This window comes from Trachinotus anak, unplaced genomic scaffold, assembly GCF_046630095.1.
Source record: "Trachinotus anak isolate AG129_WGS33_773 ecotype Australia unplaced genomic scaffold, CSIRO_AGI_Tana_v1 ptg000023l, whole genome shotgun sequence".
Lineage (NCBI taxonomy): Eukaryota > Metazoa > Chordata > Actinopteri > Carangiformes > Carangidae > Trachinotus > Trachinotus anak.
In genome coordinates this window covers 10,033,837-10,052,865 of record NW_027273874.1, presented here as the reverse complement: position 1 = coordinate 10,052,865, position 19,029 = coordinate 10,033,837, and the positions used below count along the sequence as shown (strand labels likewise).

General features: G+C 42.2%; 2 protein-coding genes across 5 annotated transcripts in view; one reads left to right on the top strand and one right to left on the bottom strand.

Moving 5' to 3' along the window:
- Window positions 1–19,029, top strand: part of LOC139606859 (V-set and immunoglobulin domain-containing protein 8-like) — a 65,685-nt gene that overhangs the window by 34,314 nt on the left and 12,342 nt on the right. For 2 of the 4 annotated variants that reach the window (XM_071459255.1, XM_071459254.1), the window contains exon 4: window positions 13,775–15,498. The exons of 1 other annotated variant lie outside the window; for it this stretch is intronic. In XM_071459255.1, coding sequence (XP_071315356.1) covers window positions 13,775–14,034 — 260 coding nt within the window. In that variant the 3' untranslated portion in view covers window positions 14,035–15,498. Of the gene's footprint in view, window positions 1–13,774; window positions 15,499–19,029 lie in introns of those variants that run through there. One more of the 4 variants, XR_011684706.1, reaches the window with a different exon arrangement.
- The window catches only part of LOC139606853 (low affinity immunoglobulin gamma Fc region receptor II-like), a 28,211-nt gene that overhangs the window by 1,148 nt on the left and 8,034 nt on the right, over window positions 1–19,029 (bottom strand). Inside the window, exons 6-7 of the mRNA XM_071459243.1 lie at window positions 2,953–3,051; window positions 1,319–1,411 (exon numbers count right to left, since the gene is read on the bottom strand). Coding sequence (XP_071315344.1) covers window positions 1,319–1,411; window positions 2,953–3,051 — 192 coding nt within the window. The remainder of the gene's footprint in view (window positions 1–1,318; window positions 1,412–2,952; window positions 3,052–19,029) is intronic.

Here is a 19,029-nt window from a genome sequence, read left to right as displayed (position 1 = left end):
CAGTGTTTAAAACTGAAAATGATCCGTGTCCATACCAGCACTCTGGAACACATGACCATTCCTGGACACCGGGCATGTGCAAGCTGGTGTAAACATGACTATGAAGAGGAGTGATAAAAAAAAAAGTGATGTGGGTCAACAAGTCAGTTAGAACTGAAGAAGCCTTTCAGGTACGAGGTGAAACGTCTTGAAGAACCTCAAACAGGTCCAGTTCCCTTCATACAGGTCTAAGAGATCCGAGTATCTGTGGTGACACAACTGCTGTGGAAATATTTGATTATTTTTCATGCAGCGTGAGAGGCCAGCGGGTTTGACAAAGACGACCTGTTAATGAGGACAGCGTGGGACTTCATACGTGTCAGGCTTTTCCTTCCTAACACCTCTGCTGTGAATGACCAGAGAACAACTGTAGCTGCTGCGTCTTCATCAGAAAGGAGAAGCTGGACGACCACAACGCTGTTAAATTCTATTAAACCAACCGGACACATTCACCACAAAGTACAAAACAGATAAACACATTTTCACTCCGTATACACGAAAACATCAGTCACAGCAGAGAACACAGAAACGTCAGCTTCAGACCACAGCTCAGTGGAATCAACAAGAGGAAGCTGCTGCTGTGGTTTCACATGCAGAGTTCAACAAAAACTACAAACTGATCAGCTCCTGTGGAGAATCAGAAAACACAGCTGAGGCTCTTTGGTCTGAGGGGATGTTGGAGGGAAGCTCTGCCTGTCAGCCGGAATTCAGGGTGAAAAGGACCTAGAGACGGTTCACAGGTGTTTGATTTCAGGTGACTGTCCCTGTTCATGCTGGTGGGAACCCGGTGAGGGATCTCGGCTCAGAAAGCACTTTGTCTCTTCTGTTTTTAAAGTGTTGTTTGAATAAAGTTTAAATAAAGTTTGTTTGTCTGAATCCTCTCCAGATGTGGTCACCACCTACTGTGGGAAACATGTTTTTTACTTTTGATTTGTTTTATTTTCATTTTGATGGTGAAACTTCTGTCATTTTACTTTTGGATGCAGGACTTTTACTTCTAACAAAGTACTTTTACATAATGTTTGAGTACATTTACTGAAGAAGTACCCTGATCCTGTATATGAGTACTTCTCCCTCCAGTCGGTGATTTTTATCAGGTCACATTTTAATTTGTCTAAAGAAAACCACTGAGTCTCTCATCAGTCTGTGTTTACTGCTTATCAGCTAATGTCACTGTGAGCATGTTAGCACAATGTTAGCATGTAGCTCAAAGCGCCTCATGGCTGCAGACTGTTGTTCTGGTGTTGTCCATGATGGAGACAGAGAAGAGCAGCTGTACCTCTGGTCTTTGATTTGGTGTCTTTGATGAATATTTGTCCATAACTGACGTCGTCTGTTCTCACTGCTGAGTAAACTGCAGCTGGATCCGCCTCTGGAAGAGGAAATACACAAGTTACATTACTACATTACTACATATACTACAACCAATATATGTATCATGTGTATATACACACACACACACACATACATATAAAGAATAAACATAAATATATGAATAAAGAAAAAATAAAAATAATTATTGTTTATGTTTCTGAATGTTTTATTCCCTTCACAAATAAAATGTAATAATAATAATAAGAAGAATGTAATAATAATGTAATAAAGTAATAATAATAATAACATTATCATTATTATTATTATTATTATTATTATTACAGCTGATTCCAGTGTTGTTAGTAAAGCTACTGTTACTACTGATGTATTAACCATTAAAGAAATACTGTTCAGGATATTCAATCAATAATAAAACATATTATTCATAATAACTTATTCTTATAGAAAACAAATCAGACATTAAGAAAAATTGATAAACTGTTGCTGCCGACATCAGAATATGGCTGAAGACAGAGGTGGAGAAATACACAACTACACGTTCTAAAGTTTAATTTTACATTTTGACATTTTTTACTTAACACTGTTGAAAACTGAACAGACACCTCACATGTGGGGGGGGGGGGGGGGGGGGGGGGTATATGAACTAGAAAACTAGATGACAACAAAACACGTCAACATCTTCATCTTCTGTCGGGGTGTCGCACAAACTACACAATTATTTTTTAATGTAAAAACTGAGACACACAGAAAGTGAAAAGTTTGTGTCACATAAACAGAAAATGTAAAAGAATAAGTTGAAGTGAAACAGTTTTAATACTGAAGTAAATTCACTTCATGTCATTATTAATCACATTAATCAGTAAAACAGTTTCTATATTTAGTATGAATGTGTGCAGAGATACACATCTGTACCGTTATAAAGGGTTAGAGTTAGTTGTGTCTGCAGTGAAACGTGCAGGTCCACGTTCAGCTCTGGTGTTTTTATCAGAAACAGGAAACTGGACGACCACAGAGCTGTTAGCTTCACCGCAGGGAACAAAACAGACAGTCCAACACACCGAGCACAGCTCACAGTCTTCACCAACACTGACTACACCACAGAGTGAAACCTCCTGGACTGAAGGAGACTGAGTGTGATCACGGTTCATCGTTAAAACTAATTCAAATCAGTGTATTGTTAACGTCAGACTGTTGTAAAAGTTTGGCCAAATTACAAATGAAGTTGATTTTTGAGGTGAAGAGAAATAAATCTGACGTCTGCAGATTCTTCAAATGTTGAAGCATCATTACATTTTATTTCATCAACTTAAAAAAATAGAAATAATAACAATAACTGAGACATCTGCAGTAGTTTGTACTGAGTCAGTTCAGCAGCTCAGACTCTTCCTGAAAATCACTTCAGGTTCTCACACACACACACACACACACACACACACACACATGTTTCTGTACTTGTGAGGACCTCCCTAAACTAAACCTGATTCTAACCTGAACCTTCAAACAGTCATCTGTAGCAGTGAAGCGCCATCCTCACAACAATAGAAATACATGTGCACACACACACATAAAAAGTTCTACCTCTGCTCCGTCTGATTGGCTGTTGCTGCTGACGTAATATTTTGACGTCAGTATATGTGATGTCATCTGTGATGTCATCCTCTCTGACTTGTTCATGAGCTGGAAAAATCCAAAATGAACAACAATAAAATTTACAACATGAATCATGTGATTGACCTTTAATTTAATAAAACTGACAGAGATTAAAACTAATGTAAAATAAATGTGTAAATATTAACGAGCTCCTCGACAGAAACAGATGAAATACAGTCATAACCAACTGTAGAATCATTTATAACTATTTGAATCAAAGTGTAAAATCCAGGAGTCTGTGTCTCACCTTCAGGTTTCCTCCGGACACATCGTCTGACCAGCAGAACCAGGAGAACCAGGAGAACCAGGAGAACCAGACCACAGACAGATGCGGAAACAAAGATAACAGGTGTAGTGATGGAGGGCGATGGAGGAGCTGTGGTGGTGGGTGTCTCTGGAATGAATGAACAGCAATAAACAGAAATAATTAAAATCCTCTCTGTGGTCATCAACTCAGCTGAAGAGTGACCTTTGACCTCCTGACCTGTGACAGAGATCCAGCTGGGGGGAGACTCTCCATGACCCCTGATGTTACACCTGTAGAGGCCTTCATCAGACCTGGAAACATGGTGGATGGTCATGTGACCTGCAGGCTCAGTCCTGATGAGGGAGCCATCTTTATAGAAAGCAGCTGGGAGGTTGGAGGGAGTGGTCTTTGTTTTACAGTGCAGAGTGACATCATGTCCCTCCATCACAGGGAGGACAGGACTCTGCAGGATCACTGGTCCACCTCAACACAGAGACAAACTACAGCATTTCATCCATTTACACACAGCTTCATCAACACTAACTCCACAGTCTGATCTTACCAGAGACACTGATGCTGATGCTGCTACTGGTTGCTCCCTCTCTGGACTCACACCAGTAAACTCCACTGTCCAATGGGAGGGTGTAGCTGATGATACAGGAGGAACCAGCTGCTTCTCCCCAGTCAGCTCCATCAGCTCCACACTGAGTCCTCTGTCTTTTGGTTGTGTTCCTCCTCAGTGTCCATCCAGCAGAGCTGTCGTCCTCCTCACAGCTCAGAGACACAGAGTCTCCTTTAAACAGCTGAGAGCTGCTGGTACTCACAGTCAGACGAGCTGTAATGAATCATCCACACAAAGGAGAAACTAAAACAACAGTTCATCAGGTTTAAACTGTAGAAGAAGAAGTTCACTGACCTGAGTTTGTGGAGCAGCACAGCAGTGAGGTCAGACCTGCAGACACAGGACACTCAGGTTGGTCTGATTTTAACACAGAAAACAATTCTACTAAAACACTGACAAACCCATATGTGCAGAGCCCAGAAAACAGATGTTCCATTATTCAGAAGAATTAAGAAGAATCATATTTAGTCTCACAAACTGCCACAGCCAGTATGAACTAGAACTAGATGTGTCAGCGCTGTGACAGACTGATGTCCTGTCCAGGGTGTACCCCACCCTCGTCCAGCAGGAAGAATAAGCAGTATAGATAATTGATGGATGGGGAACGGTCTAGCCTGAGCCTGACCCTTGAGATAACTTCTGTTGTGATTTTGCACCATATAAATAAACACTGACTTGACTTAGGGCATCGGCCCTCCTCTAATCTAATCCAGTCTCTTTGCAGGCTTGCTCTGGCTTTAGACAGTGATCCTCTGTACTGTTGTGGCAGCAACAATCCTTTAGTTTCTGATAGATGTTGTATTTTCATATTTACTACAAAGCCCCTTTTTAAGCCCAGGTGTACTCCACATCATTTGGATCTACATAATTTGATTGATCACAAATTTGTTATAAATCTGTAGCACTTGCAGGAACTTTGTTTCAGAACCTATTTCTAAGACCATGATTGTTTTGGTATTTTTTTTTTTACATATTTAGTTTATATTGGGATTTCTTATAAAGTTGTGCTTTATTCCATTTTTATGTGTGAAGTAATTAGCACTTCTTCAATATCAATATGTCTGACAGTTATTGTTTTAATCATCAATTGATTGTTCAGGGTATGAACCTGATCATTATTCCCTGATCCCCATGTTAACATGTCTGACTGCAAGACTGCTGCCTTTAGACACATTGAAAACTGGGAAACTAGTAAATCTTTAGATTTGAGAAGCTGCTACAAGATTTGTTTTTGTTGTATTTTTGTTAAAAAAGAAAGAGAAAAAAAGACTTAAATAATAAATCAGTTATTGAAATTGTTGTATTTAATAACAGTTAGCTCACACTGTAAGATCAAGGCGTTCTCTGTGACCGTCAGTGTCAAACTGTGTGTCAAACATTTTTCTTAAATTATTTTACCTTTTCTGTTTTTGTTTAAAAAAACCTGCACAGAACATTAACATTGATGTTGTGACTGTTATCCATTGCTTCTTCCTCCACTTCACCGGTGTAAAGAAGAGTGTGTCCACTTTACTGTTATATAATCATAGTTACATTTTCCTCACTGAGATGCCTGAGGTTCCTCTTTAGACCTGAAGCTTGTTGTTGACCTGAATCCAGCCTGAGCAGGTTTCCCTGTCTCATCTCCTCCATCAGTTATTGTGTCAAACAGGTTCTTTACTTACAGATCAGACATTGTAGAGACGTCTCCTTCATCGTCCTGCTCAGTGGTCTGTGATCTGCTTCTACATGTTGCGTTACTGACACTGTGCAGAGCCCGCCCTCTTCCTCTCATGTGTGGTTTTCTCTCCTACTACTAAAGACAGAGCTTTATAAAAGATACACAAGCTCCCATTAATATGACAACAAACACCTGTGATGCCTCTGTCTCCTTTAAAGCTCTTTGAGAAATCTTTTTATTTTAATGATAACGACTGAACTGAAAACAGGGGAAACATGTAACTGATGTCTTATCACAGTGAGAAAAAATAAATACAATGAAAGTAGTTTTTCAACATCCTAACATTTTTAAAGATTTTTTTTTTTAAATACACACACACATATGTATATGTATATATATATATATATATATATATATATATATATATATAAAACATCTGTACTGAGTATGGAATGTAATGGAATGTAATGTCAGTATGGAAGACACCTCCTAAGGTGGTTGAAAATGACCGAGCTTAGATCCTGTGGGACTTCCAGATCCAGACTGATCCAGGCTGACCAACCAGACATCGTGTTGGTCGACAAACTACAGGAGGAGGCAGTGGTGATAGATGTAGCCATCCCAAGAGACAGCAACATCAAGAAGGAACACAAGAAGCTCCAGAAATACCAATGGCTGAAAGAGGAGCTAGAAAAGACGTGGAGAGTAAAGACAACACTGGTACCAGTGGTAATTGGAGAACTGGGGGCTGTGACCCCCAAACTGGGAGAACGGCTCCAGCAGTGCTGCTTCACAGCCTAGTGCGTGTGTGTGTGTGTGTGTGTGTGTGTGAGAGAGAGAGAGAGAGAGAGAGAGAGAGAGAGAGAGAGAGAGAGAGAGAGAGAGAGAGAGAGAGAGAGAGAGAGAGAGAGAGAGAGAGAGACAGACAGACAGACAGACAGACAGACAGACAGACAGAGAGAGAGGTATAGAGGGGTTCGGTGAATCAATGCGCTGCACAGCTCTACAGTGAAATCAGGTTTTATCCATTAGAAATAACTAGTAAAATATTTTCGGTTTATTATAACTTATAATAAATAAGGCTGTGGTGGAACTGATCAGACAGTGTCAGAGGACGTCAGTAGAGGAGGCGGTCCTTCAGTGAGGCCAGGACACATTCAAGTTCTGTGGAAAAAGAGAATGTCGCCACATGAATGAGCATGACCATGAATGTAGTCTGAGAGACCGGATCTCAAACGCGTCCTGAATGTGTCCTGGGTGAGTTCACACCTGAACTTAGAGCTGAACACTGGTGATCGGGTCACTCAGGACGGGTGTTAGTACCAGGTCTGAGCAGGGTGTTCCAGTGTGATTTTACCACAGGATTTTACACTTTATACACAGGCGTTCTGGAGTCCGAGGCGTGACGTCAGACGTTGAACGTCGCGGCCCCATGTGCGCAACTGGACCCAGGAAGTCGTGATGAAGCCCGGTCTCAACCATGGATGTATTATAAGGTCTGATAATACATCCATGGTCTCAACAGGCTCTGATTTCCAGGTCTCTGAGTCTCTGAGTCTCTATTTTCCGAAGCTGGGACAGGGACGGCCTCAGGTCTGAGCTCCCTCTCTGCGGGTGATGGACACATTTGCTCTGGTTCTGCACTTAACTCTCTCTGCGTTTCCTCTGACGTCGATGAGTGTATGTATGTACAGGCTTACAGGACACCATGAACTGGAAGGCAAAAGTCTCAACATCAGCCAACAGCATATCAGCATCCGACAGCCAACACAGATCCGGATTCTTCGATTGAATCTTGAAATGAATTAAAATATTTCATATTTATTAGAAAATTAAAACTAAAATGTATTGAAATTTAACTTGAGTCCCCCTCTATTAAACCTAATGAAAGAATTAGAAATTCAGGAGACAAATATAGGATCATGTTGGTTGCTAGTAGGAAAGCCATTACCAGGAAGTGGCTAAGGACAGAGGCCCCTAAGATGGAAGATCGGGTTAAAGTAATGCATATTCATATGATGGAAAGGTTCACTTTTTCAGTCAGATTAGAACCTGATAAATTTAAGGATTTCTGGAAAAATTGGGTCGACTTTGTATCACCACTGAGATCAGACTTTGTCCAGTAATGGTATTGTATCCTAGGATCCCTTGGTTTTTGTAATTTGTGGAAGGATCTATGTATTTTGAAATCAATAAAAAAGTTAATTACAAAAGAAATGTAACTTGAGTCACTGGCAGCTTGTTTCCTCCCTGTAGCTGTTGTTTTCTGTGGACCGGCTGATGGAGGTGGATGAGTTTACTCTGTTTTATCATTTGCTCCGTGCTGCAGATCAACCTGTGATCACTGCAACAGATTCACATCAGGCTGGTTTATATGACCAGCAGAGGGAGATGTCTGGTTCAGAATAAAATCAATGCTGCACAGCAGTGAAGAGATCATCAGGGAGCGTCTGTCGAAAGCACAGAGGAAATACCAACCCACAGTATCTGTGAAAGCTGCATTCCAAAGTAAATCTGTGGCATTTTCCTTTATTTTTCATCGTCTACCCTTAAATATGAGTGAACCACTGTAATGAGAATGGATGATAAACACAGGAGGGACTGGATCAATGATAAGGTGACCAGATTCCTGAAATGAAAACCAGGGACATTTCCAATTAGGTCAATATATCCAATGTTTTTATCTATGACATCAGAGTCAGAATCAGAATCAGTTTTATTGCCAAGTATGTTTTCACATACAAGGAATTTTTTCTGTTGATTGGTGCAATTGAGGATCAGGGGGGATCAGTGATAGTGGGGCTCTCTAGCCTTGTTGATAAGGCTGATAGCAGACGGGAAAAAGCTGTTTTTGTGGTGAGAGGTTTTGATCCTGAAGGACCGCAGCCTCCTGCCAGAGGGGAGTGTCACAAAGAGTTTGTGTCCAGGGTGGGAGGAGTCAGCTACAATCTTCCCTGCACGCCTCAGAGTCCTTGAGGCGTACAGGTCCTGGAGGGATGGAAGATTGCAGCCAATCACCTTCTCTGCAGAGTGGATGATACGCTGCAGTCTGTTATTGTCCTTCTCAGTGGCAGCAGCGTACCAGATGGTGATGGAGGAGGTGAGGATGGACTCAATGATGGAGGTGTAGAAGTTCACCATCATAGTCCTTGGCAACTTCTTCAACTGCCTCAGGAAATACATCCTCTGCTGAGCTTTCTTGATGAGGGAGCTGATGTTTAGCTCCCATTTGAGATCCTGTGTGATGGTGGTACCCAAGAAGCGGAAATGCTCCACGGTAGCCACGGGGGAGTCGCACAGGGTGATGGGGGTGGGTGGGGCTGGGCTCTTCCTGAAGTCCACTATCATTTCCACTGTCTTCAGAGCGTTTAGCTCTAGGTTGTTCTGCCTGCACCAGGTCACCAGACGCTCAGTCTCCCACCTGTAGGCAGACTCATCGCCATCAGAGATGAGTCCAATGAGAGTGGTGTCGTCTGCAAACTTCAGGAGCTTGACAGACTGATGGCTGGAGGTGCAGGTGTTGGTGTACAGGGAGAAGAGCAGAGGAGAAAGAACGCAGCCTTACGGGGATCCAGTGCTGATGGTCTGGGAGTCAGACACATGCTTTCCTAGCTTCACGTGCTGCCTCCTGTCAGACAGGAAGACGGTGATCCACCTGCAGGTGGAGTCAGGCACGCTCAGCTGGGAGAGCTTGTCCTGCAGCAGAGCCGGGATGATGGTGTTGAAGGCAGAGCTGAAGTCCACAAACAGGATATAAAAGGGGGACAGTCCTGGTTTCATGTGTTTTCACCATGGTAACTTGTACTGTAATAAACTGTGATGAAGGTGGGCTGTATTGATAGGGTTGCCAATAGATGGACTCATCTAGTAATTGGAAACTAAAAGACGTGTTCCATAGTGAACTGATATTTGTGCTGTGGTTTTGAGTCTCCGATCAGTGCAAATCTCTGGGAGATAAATATTAGAGGTCCATCTCTAATTAACAGTTAAAAACGGGGACATTTCCAGGGACAGGCCACCAGAAACGGGGACATGTTCCTGTATGGTCACGAGGGGGTCAGAAGGGTTCAGCTCTCAGGTCTGAGCCTGCAGGGTGTTCAGTCTAGGGCTCATGATGGGCTTCAGTCATGTGAACTGACTTTCTACTGTGTTTGACGATCCCTGTCACAGTTGCAACAGCAATATCAATATTAAACTCTCCTGTTCACCTCTGACCCCAACCCAGGTCGTCAGAAACCTGGTGTCATGATGGATCATCAGCTCTGACCTTGTTGCATCCGTCTCCTGGCCGTGACTCTCTGCTCAGAAGAACTAGAAGCAGCAGCCCTTCAGTGTCAAAGGTCACATCACTCTGCTCCTCACCGACCTCCACTAACTACCCCTGACCCCTGAATCACTGATGCTGGGTCTGAACTCAGTCCCTCAGCCTCATGCTCTTTCTCCTCCACTGTGTTCCTCCAGACTGAAAGAGACATGAAACAATTACAAACAGTACTGTCAGTCAAATGATATTGTTGTTCCTTTTGTCTCTTGAGGAGGAAAATAGACATTGTGTAGTGGGGACTGTGCCCCCCTTGTCTAGTCTTGTTAATTTCCTCAACTATCATTTGCCACTATCTTTTGATCCATTGTAATCATGAGCACAATGCCTGTAACAACTGTATTTACATACAGGTGACCACCCCCATTTGCTCAACTGTATAACTGCCCCCCTGCCCTTCACTCCTGGTCAGTCTATTGCCTCCGACCTGCTCTGTGTCAGTAGGCTCACTGTGTTCTGGAAGACTAAAACTCACACCACTGCAGCAAACTCTTTTCCTCAAACAACCCTGAGGACAGCAGACCATGTACAAAGCTATTCATGCATTTATTATTAACAACTGCTGACCCACAACACAATAAATAGACTGATATTTTCTACATTCTGCTACATCTAAAAAGACATTTTTTAAAAAAGTATAAACTAACTTGGACATATAAGACTGAGTACCTCAATTCATTCCTCCATGACCTGTATAAGACGTGCTCCAGGTGAGGAAGGGGACAGGTGAAGCTACAACCAGTTTGTGTGTATATATTCTGGATGTATCTACAGAGCAGTGTCAGGGTGGGTCAGGCTGCAGAGAGATCATTTCCCTGCAGAGGACTTGACCAGTACTGATGTATTTCTATATATGATGGTTATAAGTATATGCAGTTATATTGCTTTATTAAAATTACTGCAGCATATTGCAGCATTTCAGATTTACTCCTGAGACCTTTACTGTAAGGTAGCACAATGTATGCAGTAAAAAGTACCATTCTCTTCATGCAATGGAATCTTGGCTTATGCTGAAAACTGTAAATAAAGGCCATAGTTCTCCACACTGAGGGTTCTGAGAGTAAAGAGTTACCTGTTTTCAGATGGAGCTGACCTTGAACCCTGGATGAGGAAGTGTGGTGCTCGGGCAGAGCAGCTCTTTGCTGACATCTGTTGGTGTAAACAGACACTTCCTGTGAAACAACGTGATTTCCTGGAAATGAGCTGATGTACTGACTGCAGAGAGGGCACAAAACAAAAACGAAACTCAAATTACACGAATGAATAAAATGTTTTTACTGATTCAAACTCAAATTTGACTAAAACTAAATCAAAGTCAGGTGATTAAGTGAACACTGACCATCAGTTGGATCAGCAATAAGGGAAACATACTGTATATCTAATGTGCATAACCTTTAATAAATCTTCAGAGATTCTGTCAGGCTTCATCTTTCTGCTCTAACTTACAGAAAAAGTTACTGACAGATAAATAAATGTTGCTTATGTCATTTGTAAATTCAAATTATCAGTGAAATGTCCCAGTGCTCGTTATGCGTCTGGATGTGTTCATGTGACCTGACCTTTAACAGTCAGACTGAGGAGCAGAGAGAAGTGATTGAAAACTATAATACTGACTCTTTAATGTGGTGGCTGATTTTAAATGATGCGTTTGTTGTTCTGGTGGAGAAATTGAATCTGAACAGACTCTAACCTTTGTTTTACAGTTCAACTGGTTTTAACTCCACCCACACCCACACAGCCTCTGTCCTGCTCCACCTCTCAGACTCAGTCACACGGACCTGTTTCTCAGTCACAGTGTCGTCCCAGCTGCAGTCGCAGAGGTAAGGCGGAGTCTGGAGATTCACCAGCTTCAGGGAGAGATGGCTTCTACCACCGCTGCCAGGCTCTGGACCCTGGTCTCAGCTTGTCTCCTTGTGTCTGCCGCCGAAGGTGAGCTGCGTGTATACACTGTATATTTAGCACACAGCCTGTATACAGAGGACTGAACTGAACTAACAACCGGAAAACCCTGAGGTGGATTTTGGATTCAAAAGGGACTGAGGGAGAAATATATATATACATATATATGTGTGTATATGTATATATATGTGTGTGTGTGTGTATATATACATATATATACACATATATACACATGGTCGTGTATATTCATGTATATTTTTGTGTCTGAGTGTATTACTTTCCTTTGATTTGAATCAGAGAAAACACAGGGAGAGGAGAAGGGCTACAGAGGAAATCTTGAATTTCACACCTGACTCATACATCAAACTAACCCTCCTCACATTCTTAACCCTGGTACAGGAAATATTATTATTAGAAATATTGTCAGTTTCGATGCACAGCAGCCATGGATGTATTACAATAATGTATAATGTATTATAGTACAGAGACTCCTCGTCACCTCAGACAGTAGCAAGCAGCAACTTAACATGGCGAAGAGAGAAGTTGCGCCGCAAAATGCACAAAATGAAAAGAGAAATGGAAGCTGACATCAGAGAATCTGAGAAATTACGAAAGCGCATAAAAAGATTAAAGTGAAAAAACTCTACAGAGGAAAGAAAATCTGAAACTAAAGGGATATATATATATATATATATATATATATATATATATATATATATATATGTGTGTGTGTGTGCGTTTGTGTGTTTGTGTGTAAAACAATCCTACATATTGTACATATTCTATATAACTGAGTGTCTGGCGGTCACCCTGAGGTGTTATTAGAGCATTTCTACATTCATGTCAACACAAACTTGTTATAACCTGACCACAGTTGATTGTTTCCTGTTGGGCGTGGAGGGAAAAAAGCCTTTCCCAGCATGCACCAGCGCAGCAGACATATGTGCTACTTTCTGACTGGATAAAAGACACTAGGAAATATTACTGAGGCTGACAACATACATTTAGTTCATCAAGGGAATAACTGATTCAATAGTTGACTGTGTCTTTAGTAACCACAGTCACTGAAGTGCTCTGAAGAGTCAAATGTCTAAGTGCTGGAATAAAGACAACTAGACAACAACATGTCTGAAGATGGTGCAGTAGGATTACTGGCCTCTGGAAGAGCTGAAGCTTAACTACGTTGCTGATGATATATCTCCATAATCACCACCTTCTGTTTGGGTTTACATTGAGAATATAGTTTGAAATGGAGTCTCAATTACAGTGAAGGAATCTGTGTGTCTGTGTGCATGTATGTACATACATGTGTGTGGCTCAGTTGATGAGACCAAGATTTGTTTTTTGATGGTCCCTCATTCACTTTTTTCTCTCTCCTTCAGTCTCAGAGAACATCACAGCTAACCCTGAAGACAATGTCCCTCTGCCATGTCGAGCTCCCAGAGACTCAAAGATCATAGTTGTAGAGTGGAACAGACCTGATCTGGACCCAGAATACGTGTTTTTGTACCGGGGAAGGAAGCCTGTTCCAGACGAACAGAATCCATCTTTTAAGAACCGAGTGGAGCTGGAGGACAGAGACATGAAGGACGGAGACGTGTCTGTGATTCTGAAGAATGTGACAATAAATGATACAGGAAGATACGAGTGTCGAGTCTTTGGAACAGGGAGCAGGAGGAAGAGAGCTAATTTGAACACTGAGCCAATCAGCATCATCAACCTGAATGTTCAGACAGGTGAGTCAGTAGAGTCCAGACTCAGGTGAGTCTTGGTGCAGCTGCTTCCTGGTTGCTGATGTGAGAGTGAACCATCACAGAGCAGATGTTTGTGTTTCCTCCAGATGTTGTTGATGAGACTTTGTAGAAAACAGCTGGTCTGAGTCATGTGATCAAAGAGCAGTAGATCCTGTCTGACAGGAGTTTGAAGAGGAACTGGATTCTGTTCTGTTCTTCATCATCACCTACCTGACAGCTGATACCTCACACCTGCTTCTCTCTGCAGGTCACACAGCTGGACACAGAGAGGAAGGAGGAAACGAGGAGAGAGGAGGCAAGGAGGGAGGAGGCATGGATGAAGGAAAGAAAGATGGAGGGAACACAGATGGAAAGAGCAGAGAATTTGGTGGATTGGTAGCTGGTTTGTCAGTTTTTGCTGTTTGTGGTTTTATTTCTGGGATCCTCGTGAAATCTAAAATGCACATGAAGAAGAACCCTCCCCTCCAGGCTTCTCCTGAGGAAAAATGCGAACTACAGCTGGAATGAAATTTAAGCAGGGAGTGGCAGATGGCCTGCATGAACACATCACTTCCATCTAAAGGTCTTCACCATCTGTCTGTGTCAGCAGCAGACACACCAGTGTCTCAGTCCAGATCAAAAGTTCAGCTTCAGAACAAACTGGATGACGAATCCATTGAAGAAACACTGAGCAGGAAACCAATAGCTTTCTTAGCTGTTACACAAAATTCATGGTCACAGGTGAGATCTGGTCCACCAGTCTGCATCAGACATGTCACTAATTCCCCTCCTTGAATTGCCACCTTACCGTGGTGGAGGGTTTGTGAGCTCAGAGGATCCTGGGAGCTGTGTTGTCTGGAGCTCTCAGCTCCTGGTAGGGTCTCCCATGGCAAACTGGTCCCAGGTGATGAGCCAGACTAAGAGCGATTCATTTAGGGCAGTGACACGGCAGCTCTTTTTTCAGTTACTGCTGTGATTCCTGCTGGTTTGCAGCTTTTGCAGCTTCATGTATCTTCATGAAATATAAGAAGACACATGAAGAAAAATTCCCTCAGGTGGCTCTCACCTGTGACCATGAACTCTGTGTTACAGCCAATAAAAGTGTTGGTGAAATGTTTCCTGCTCAGTGTTTCTTAACTGGATTCATCATCCAGTTTGTTTTGGAGCTGAACTTCAGATGTGAGAGTCGTGTTCGTCAGAGGTTTGACAGGAGATGCTGGTTTGTCTGCTGCTCAGACAGACAGCAGGTGAAGGTCTTGACTGAAGGTGGTGTGTTCATGTAATGACCTCTTCCTTGAATGGCAGTGGAGGGGTTTGTAGCTCAGAGGATGCTGTGGCCCTTAAGCTAAGGTGCAGTGCAGACTGAACAAAGATGGGGATTTTAAAAATTAACTCTTGAATCTTTAAAAACCTCTTGACTTTGCTTTGGTGAACAGCATCACTTTCCTTTTACATTTGTTGCTTTGAGCTGTGAACTCATCTAAACTCATCTGTAGTGAAACCACTTGGTTCCAGATGCTCAGTCACTAAACAGGAAGTCAGTGAGTAAAACTGTTAAAATAATAAAACACACAGGAAGTGAACAGAGAAATTTACAAAAGTTGAAATTCAAAAACTAAAATGAATGAAAATTTAAAAAAGATGATGTTTGGTTTTTAAGTTATTAAAAAACAGTTTAAATTAAACTTTATCATCAAGAAAGTTCAGCTTAGTATCTAACAGGACTGAGACATTTCAAATATGTTCAAAAAAGAGCTGATGAAACTGAGATAAACAAGAAATACACAAAACATTACAAAGAAAAAACATAAATTTGATGATGATGATGATTAAGACTGATGCTGTTTATACTGAGAAGCTTTATTTTTATATATGTAGCTTTGTCTGTATTTAGTTCATTATTTGGTTTTTAAATCATTGTACACTGGTGGGATCTCTGAGCGCTGATTAACTCACTTCCTTTATCACAGAATAAAATGTTTTATATTTTTACCTGTGGATTCATGTTGGTTTCTTTTCTGTAGAAGTGAATCTAAAAGCTGTTTACCTGCAGAAACATGATCTCACCTGAACCCTGCTGAACCGGTCCCAGAGAAACCACAACACACCTGAGCCGTTGCCTGGCACAGAGGATCTGATTATAGTCATTATCTCCAGAGTTAATCTCTGTGGCACCTTTTGAAAACAGGCAGCTCATAGTTCAGCCTCAGGGTCTGACGTCAAACAGGTCGTAAACCTGCTGATAAATATTCAACGTTTCAGTCCGTGAACCTGAAGATAAACTGACTCTGTAACTGTGTAACTGAGCCTGGGTCTGTTCCTGATTAAAACAACATGGCTGATCATGTACAGGCTGAGCAGCTGTGGTTTGAAGCTGCACTTCACTGAGTCAGGAAGTGGTCTGAACACAGAGCAGAGCTGTTCCCCTTTAACTTACAGATGCAGAAACTCTGCTGCAGTTTTATTCTCCTCTAAGTCTGAAGTGTCTGAATCAGGACAGGGTTCAGAGTTCAGAGTTCAGGGCTGATTTAACAGACTGCCCTGACAACAGTGCACAGACCGTCTGACTGATATAAAACCGGTTATAAACCAGGCTCAGGTTCAGCTTTCTGTTGACTCTGCACCAACGTCCTGCTGAACAAACACCATCAAGATGATGGTCTCTAAACCTGGAGGACCACATGCTCCAACTGTAAACATGTCACTCAAATGTCAATGATATGAGTCTGGGCCTGTCCCTGAGATTTAACAAAGCAACATGTTTGAACAGGGTGGAGGAGCTGTGGTGTGAAGCTGCACCTCCCCCACCCACTGAGTCAGTCAGGAAGCAGCCTGAACAGAGCAGAGCTGTTGCTGTTTAACTTACAGCTGCAGAAACAGTTGTATCCCTGTGAGTGTGAACTGTTAGAGTCAGTTCAGGTGTGAGTCTGGTTTATCACACTGAACTGACACACGAGCAGCATCTGTTGTGAGGGCAGCTGCTCTTCATGTCTGAATGCTGCCTTTGTGTCTGTGGTTCCACATCATGGAAAGTACCGAGTCACATTTCCCTCCCTCACAGTCACCACCTCTATTTACAATCTTCCATAATGACTAGTTTCACAAATATGAAACTAGATGATGATGGTGAGAAGAAAAGAAAGGTCTGACTCTCATGTGCTCCATCAAATTTAAAAAAGACTCAAACAACAACCCGACACCATGTTTGACTTCCTGTTTGTTGTCTGTTGTTTATTTTAAACTCTATCTCACAGCGGTCATGTTTCCTGTTTCATCTGAAAACCTAACCTCATTGTAACCATGACGACGAAGCTGTTTTAACCCGGACCCCGACCTCTCCAGGCCTCTCCCCCCTCTGTGTCCTACAGGTGGTCCCTGGAGGAGCAGAGCTCAGAGGCTTTGTTGATGAAGTCTGTCGCAGGAGGTTTGTGTTTAGTCTTCGTTTCTCTGTAGTTGAATCACCTCCTCGTGGTCTTTTGCCTTCATGACTTGTGTCGGATCACATCCTGTTTGTTCAGTCAGATCAAATATTGGCAGCCGGATGGACACGAGACACCATCATTACATTATTTATCATGGAAACAAAGTCAGAGCCACCAGATCATCAGCCTGCAGGCTGTGAGAATGACCATGAGGATGATGATGAAGTCTGTTTTCAGTATAAACACGTTGGTGTTAGTGGAAACTTTGCTGTGTTTATAAAATATTAGAGTCTGGGGAAGTTTCAGTTCCTCGTGAAGAACATGAACGCAGCAGGTTTTTAAAGAAGTTCCTGGTCTGACAGTTTTACAGACTCTGAGAACTGAGCTGTTGTTTAACCAGCTTCATGATTACAGAGTCTAACGTGCTGATAACAACGCCCTGAGGTTAGCTGAGGGCGGCTACATGTGCTTTCCTGTAAGTCAGTCCACACAGTAACAGGAAGTTGATGGTTCCTGTTTTAACATCAGAATGCAAATGTTCATATAAAGTCAGAGGGAAACTGTGTGTAATATACTTCCACTGAACTGGGACGACACCAGTTTTACCCACAAAAAAATACCAGTCACATGAAACATGAAACCTCAGAGCAGATCTGACTCACTGGAGACTCATGAGTTCACTCACAAGAATGAACCACAGCTAAGGCTCCACAGGCCCCGGGGTCCCACACACTGAGGCCCAGCTGCTCAGGGATGCATTCATGGACATAATGAACATAATGGACATAATGACTGCAGCTGGTTTATGTCTCCTCCTCTGACAATCAGACTGTTCTGACCTCTAAATGTGGCGGCAAACTATTTTATCCGTTCATCTCAGAGCTGATAAAAATGTTGTTTTTGTGTGAATGTCTGCCAGCCCTCTTTCACCCCGAGTGTTGTGCTGTGTGTGCGTGCACAGGCACGATTACATATCCTGCTGCTTCCCTCAGGACAGGGTGTACTCTGTACCTTGGCTCAGTGCCCAGGGACACAGCCCAAGAAACGAAACGAAAGCTTCCCTGTAACGATTACCAGAAAAGAAAATTGAGTAACAGTGAAACAAATGAGTCTGAGGGATTTTTACTGAACGATAAACTGGAGCTGAAGGTGATTTTTAAACTCTGATGATGAAAGAATAAAACGCAGGAAGTGTTTCACAGTAAACCACAGACAGAGCAGCAGCCTCCATCTTTACTGAGCAGTTGGACTGTGATCAGTTATTCTCTAAAATCAGTAATTATTTATCACCTCTAACTATAAATGATCCATAATCAATAACTCTTTCTACTGCTATTCTTTCAAATTAAAAGCACCAAGCTTACTTTTGTCTCCTCCACACTCAGACTCAGGTCTACAATGAGTTAACTCCTCTCAGCTCCACCCTTTGATTAGCTCAGTCTTTGTGTGCACTGAGGAAGAGTTTGAATAAAAAACAAATTTCTCAACCGACACACAGCCAGTGTGTTCAGCTGCCAAATTTATGGGTGAGTCATTTGAATGTGAAATGTTTTGCCTTCAGGAAATAACCTGTTGGAGCTGATCCACACAGCCCTAACCACCATCCTTTAAACTGCAAATTAAAAAAGAACAAACATCTCACAGAGGAGGACTCTTTATTCCAAAGGCCATCAACAGTCTCAATCTAACAAAGTGACCAACCCACAGACAGGATCTGAACTGCTATTTATTCATCTACTTTCACTTGTACATTGTGAGCTAGTTTTTATTTGATCCTTATTGTGTGTTTGTGAGCCAAAGACAATTTTCCACTCTGGTGGACATTAAAGATTTATTCTATTCTATTCTAATAATAAATAACCCCTCCCTCCACCATAACACAGCTGATCTTAACAAAAGCTGGTCCAGTCAACAAACCTCCATCGACCAAGTTTTAATCCATGAAACAAAGACGAAGTGAGCGTGCAGGAATACTGAATAATGAATACCATTCAGCTGAATATATTGTTTGTTTTGTCCTTTGTCGTCAGTCTTTGTCTCACTCTGGAAACTTTTTTAGCTGCTTGTGTCCCTGACCTCGAGTCTCTCTGTACAAACTGCA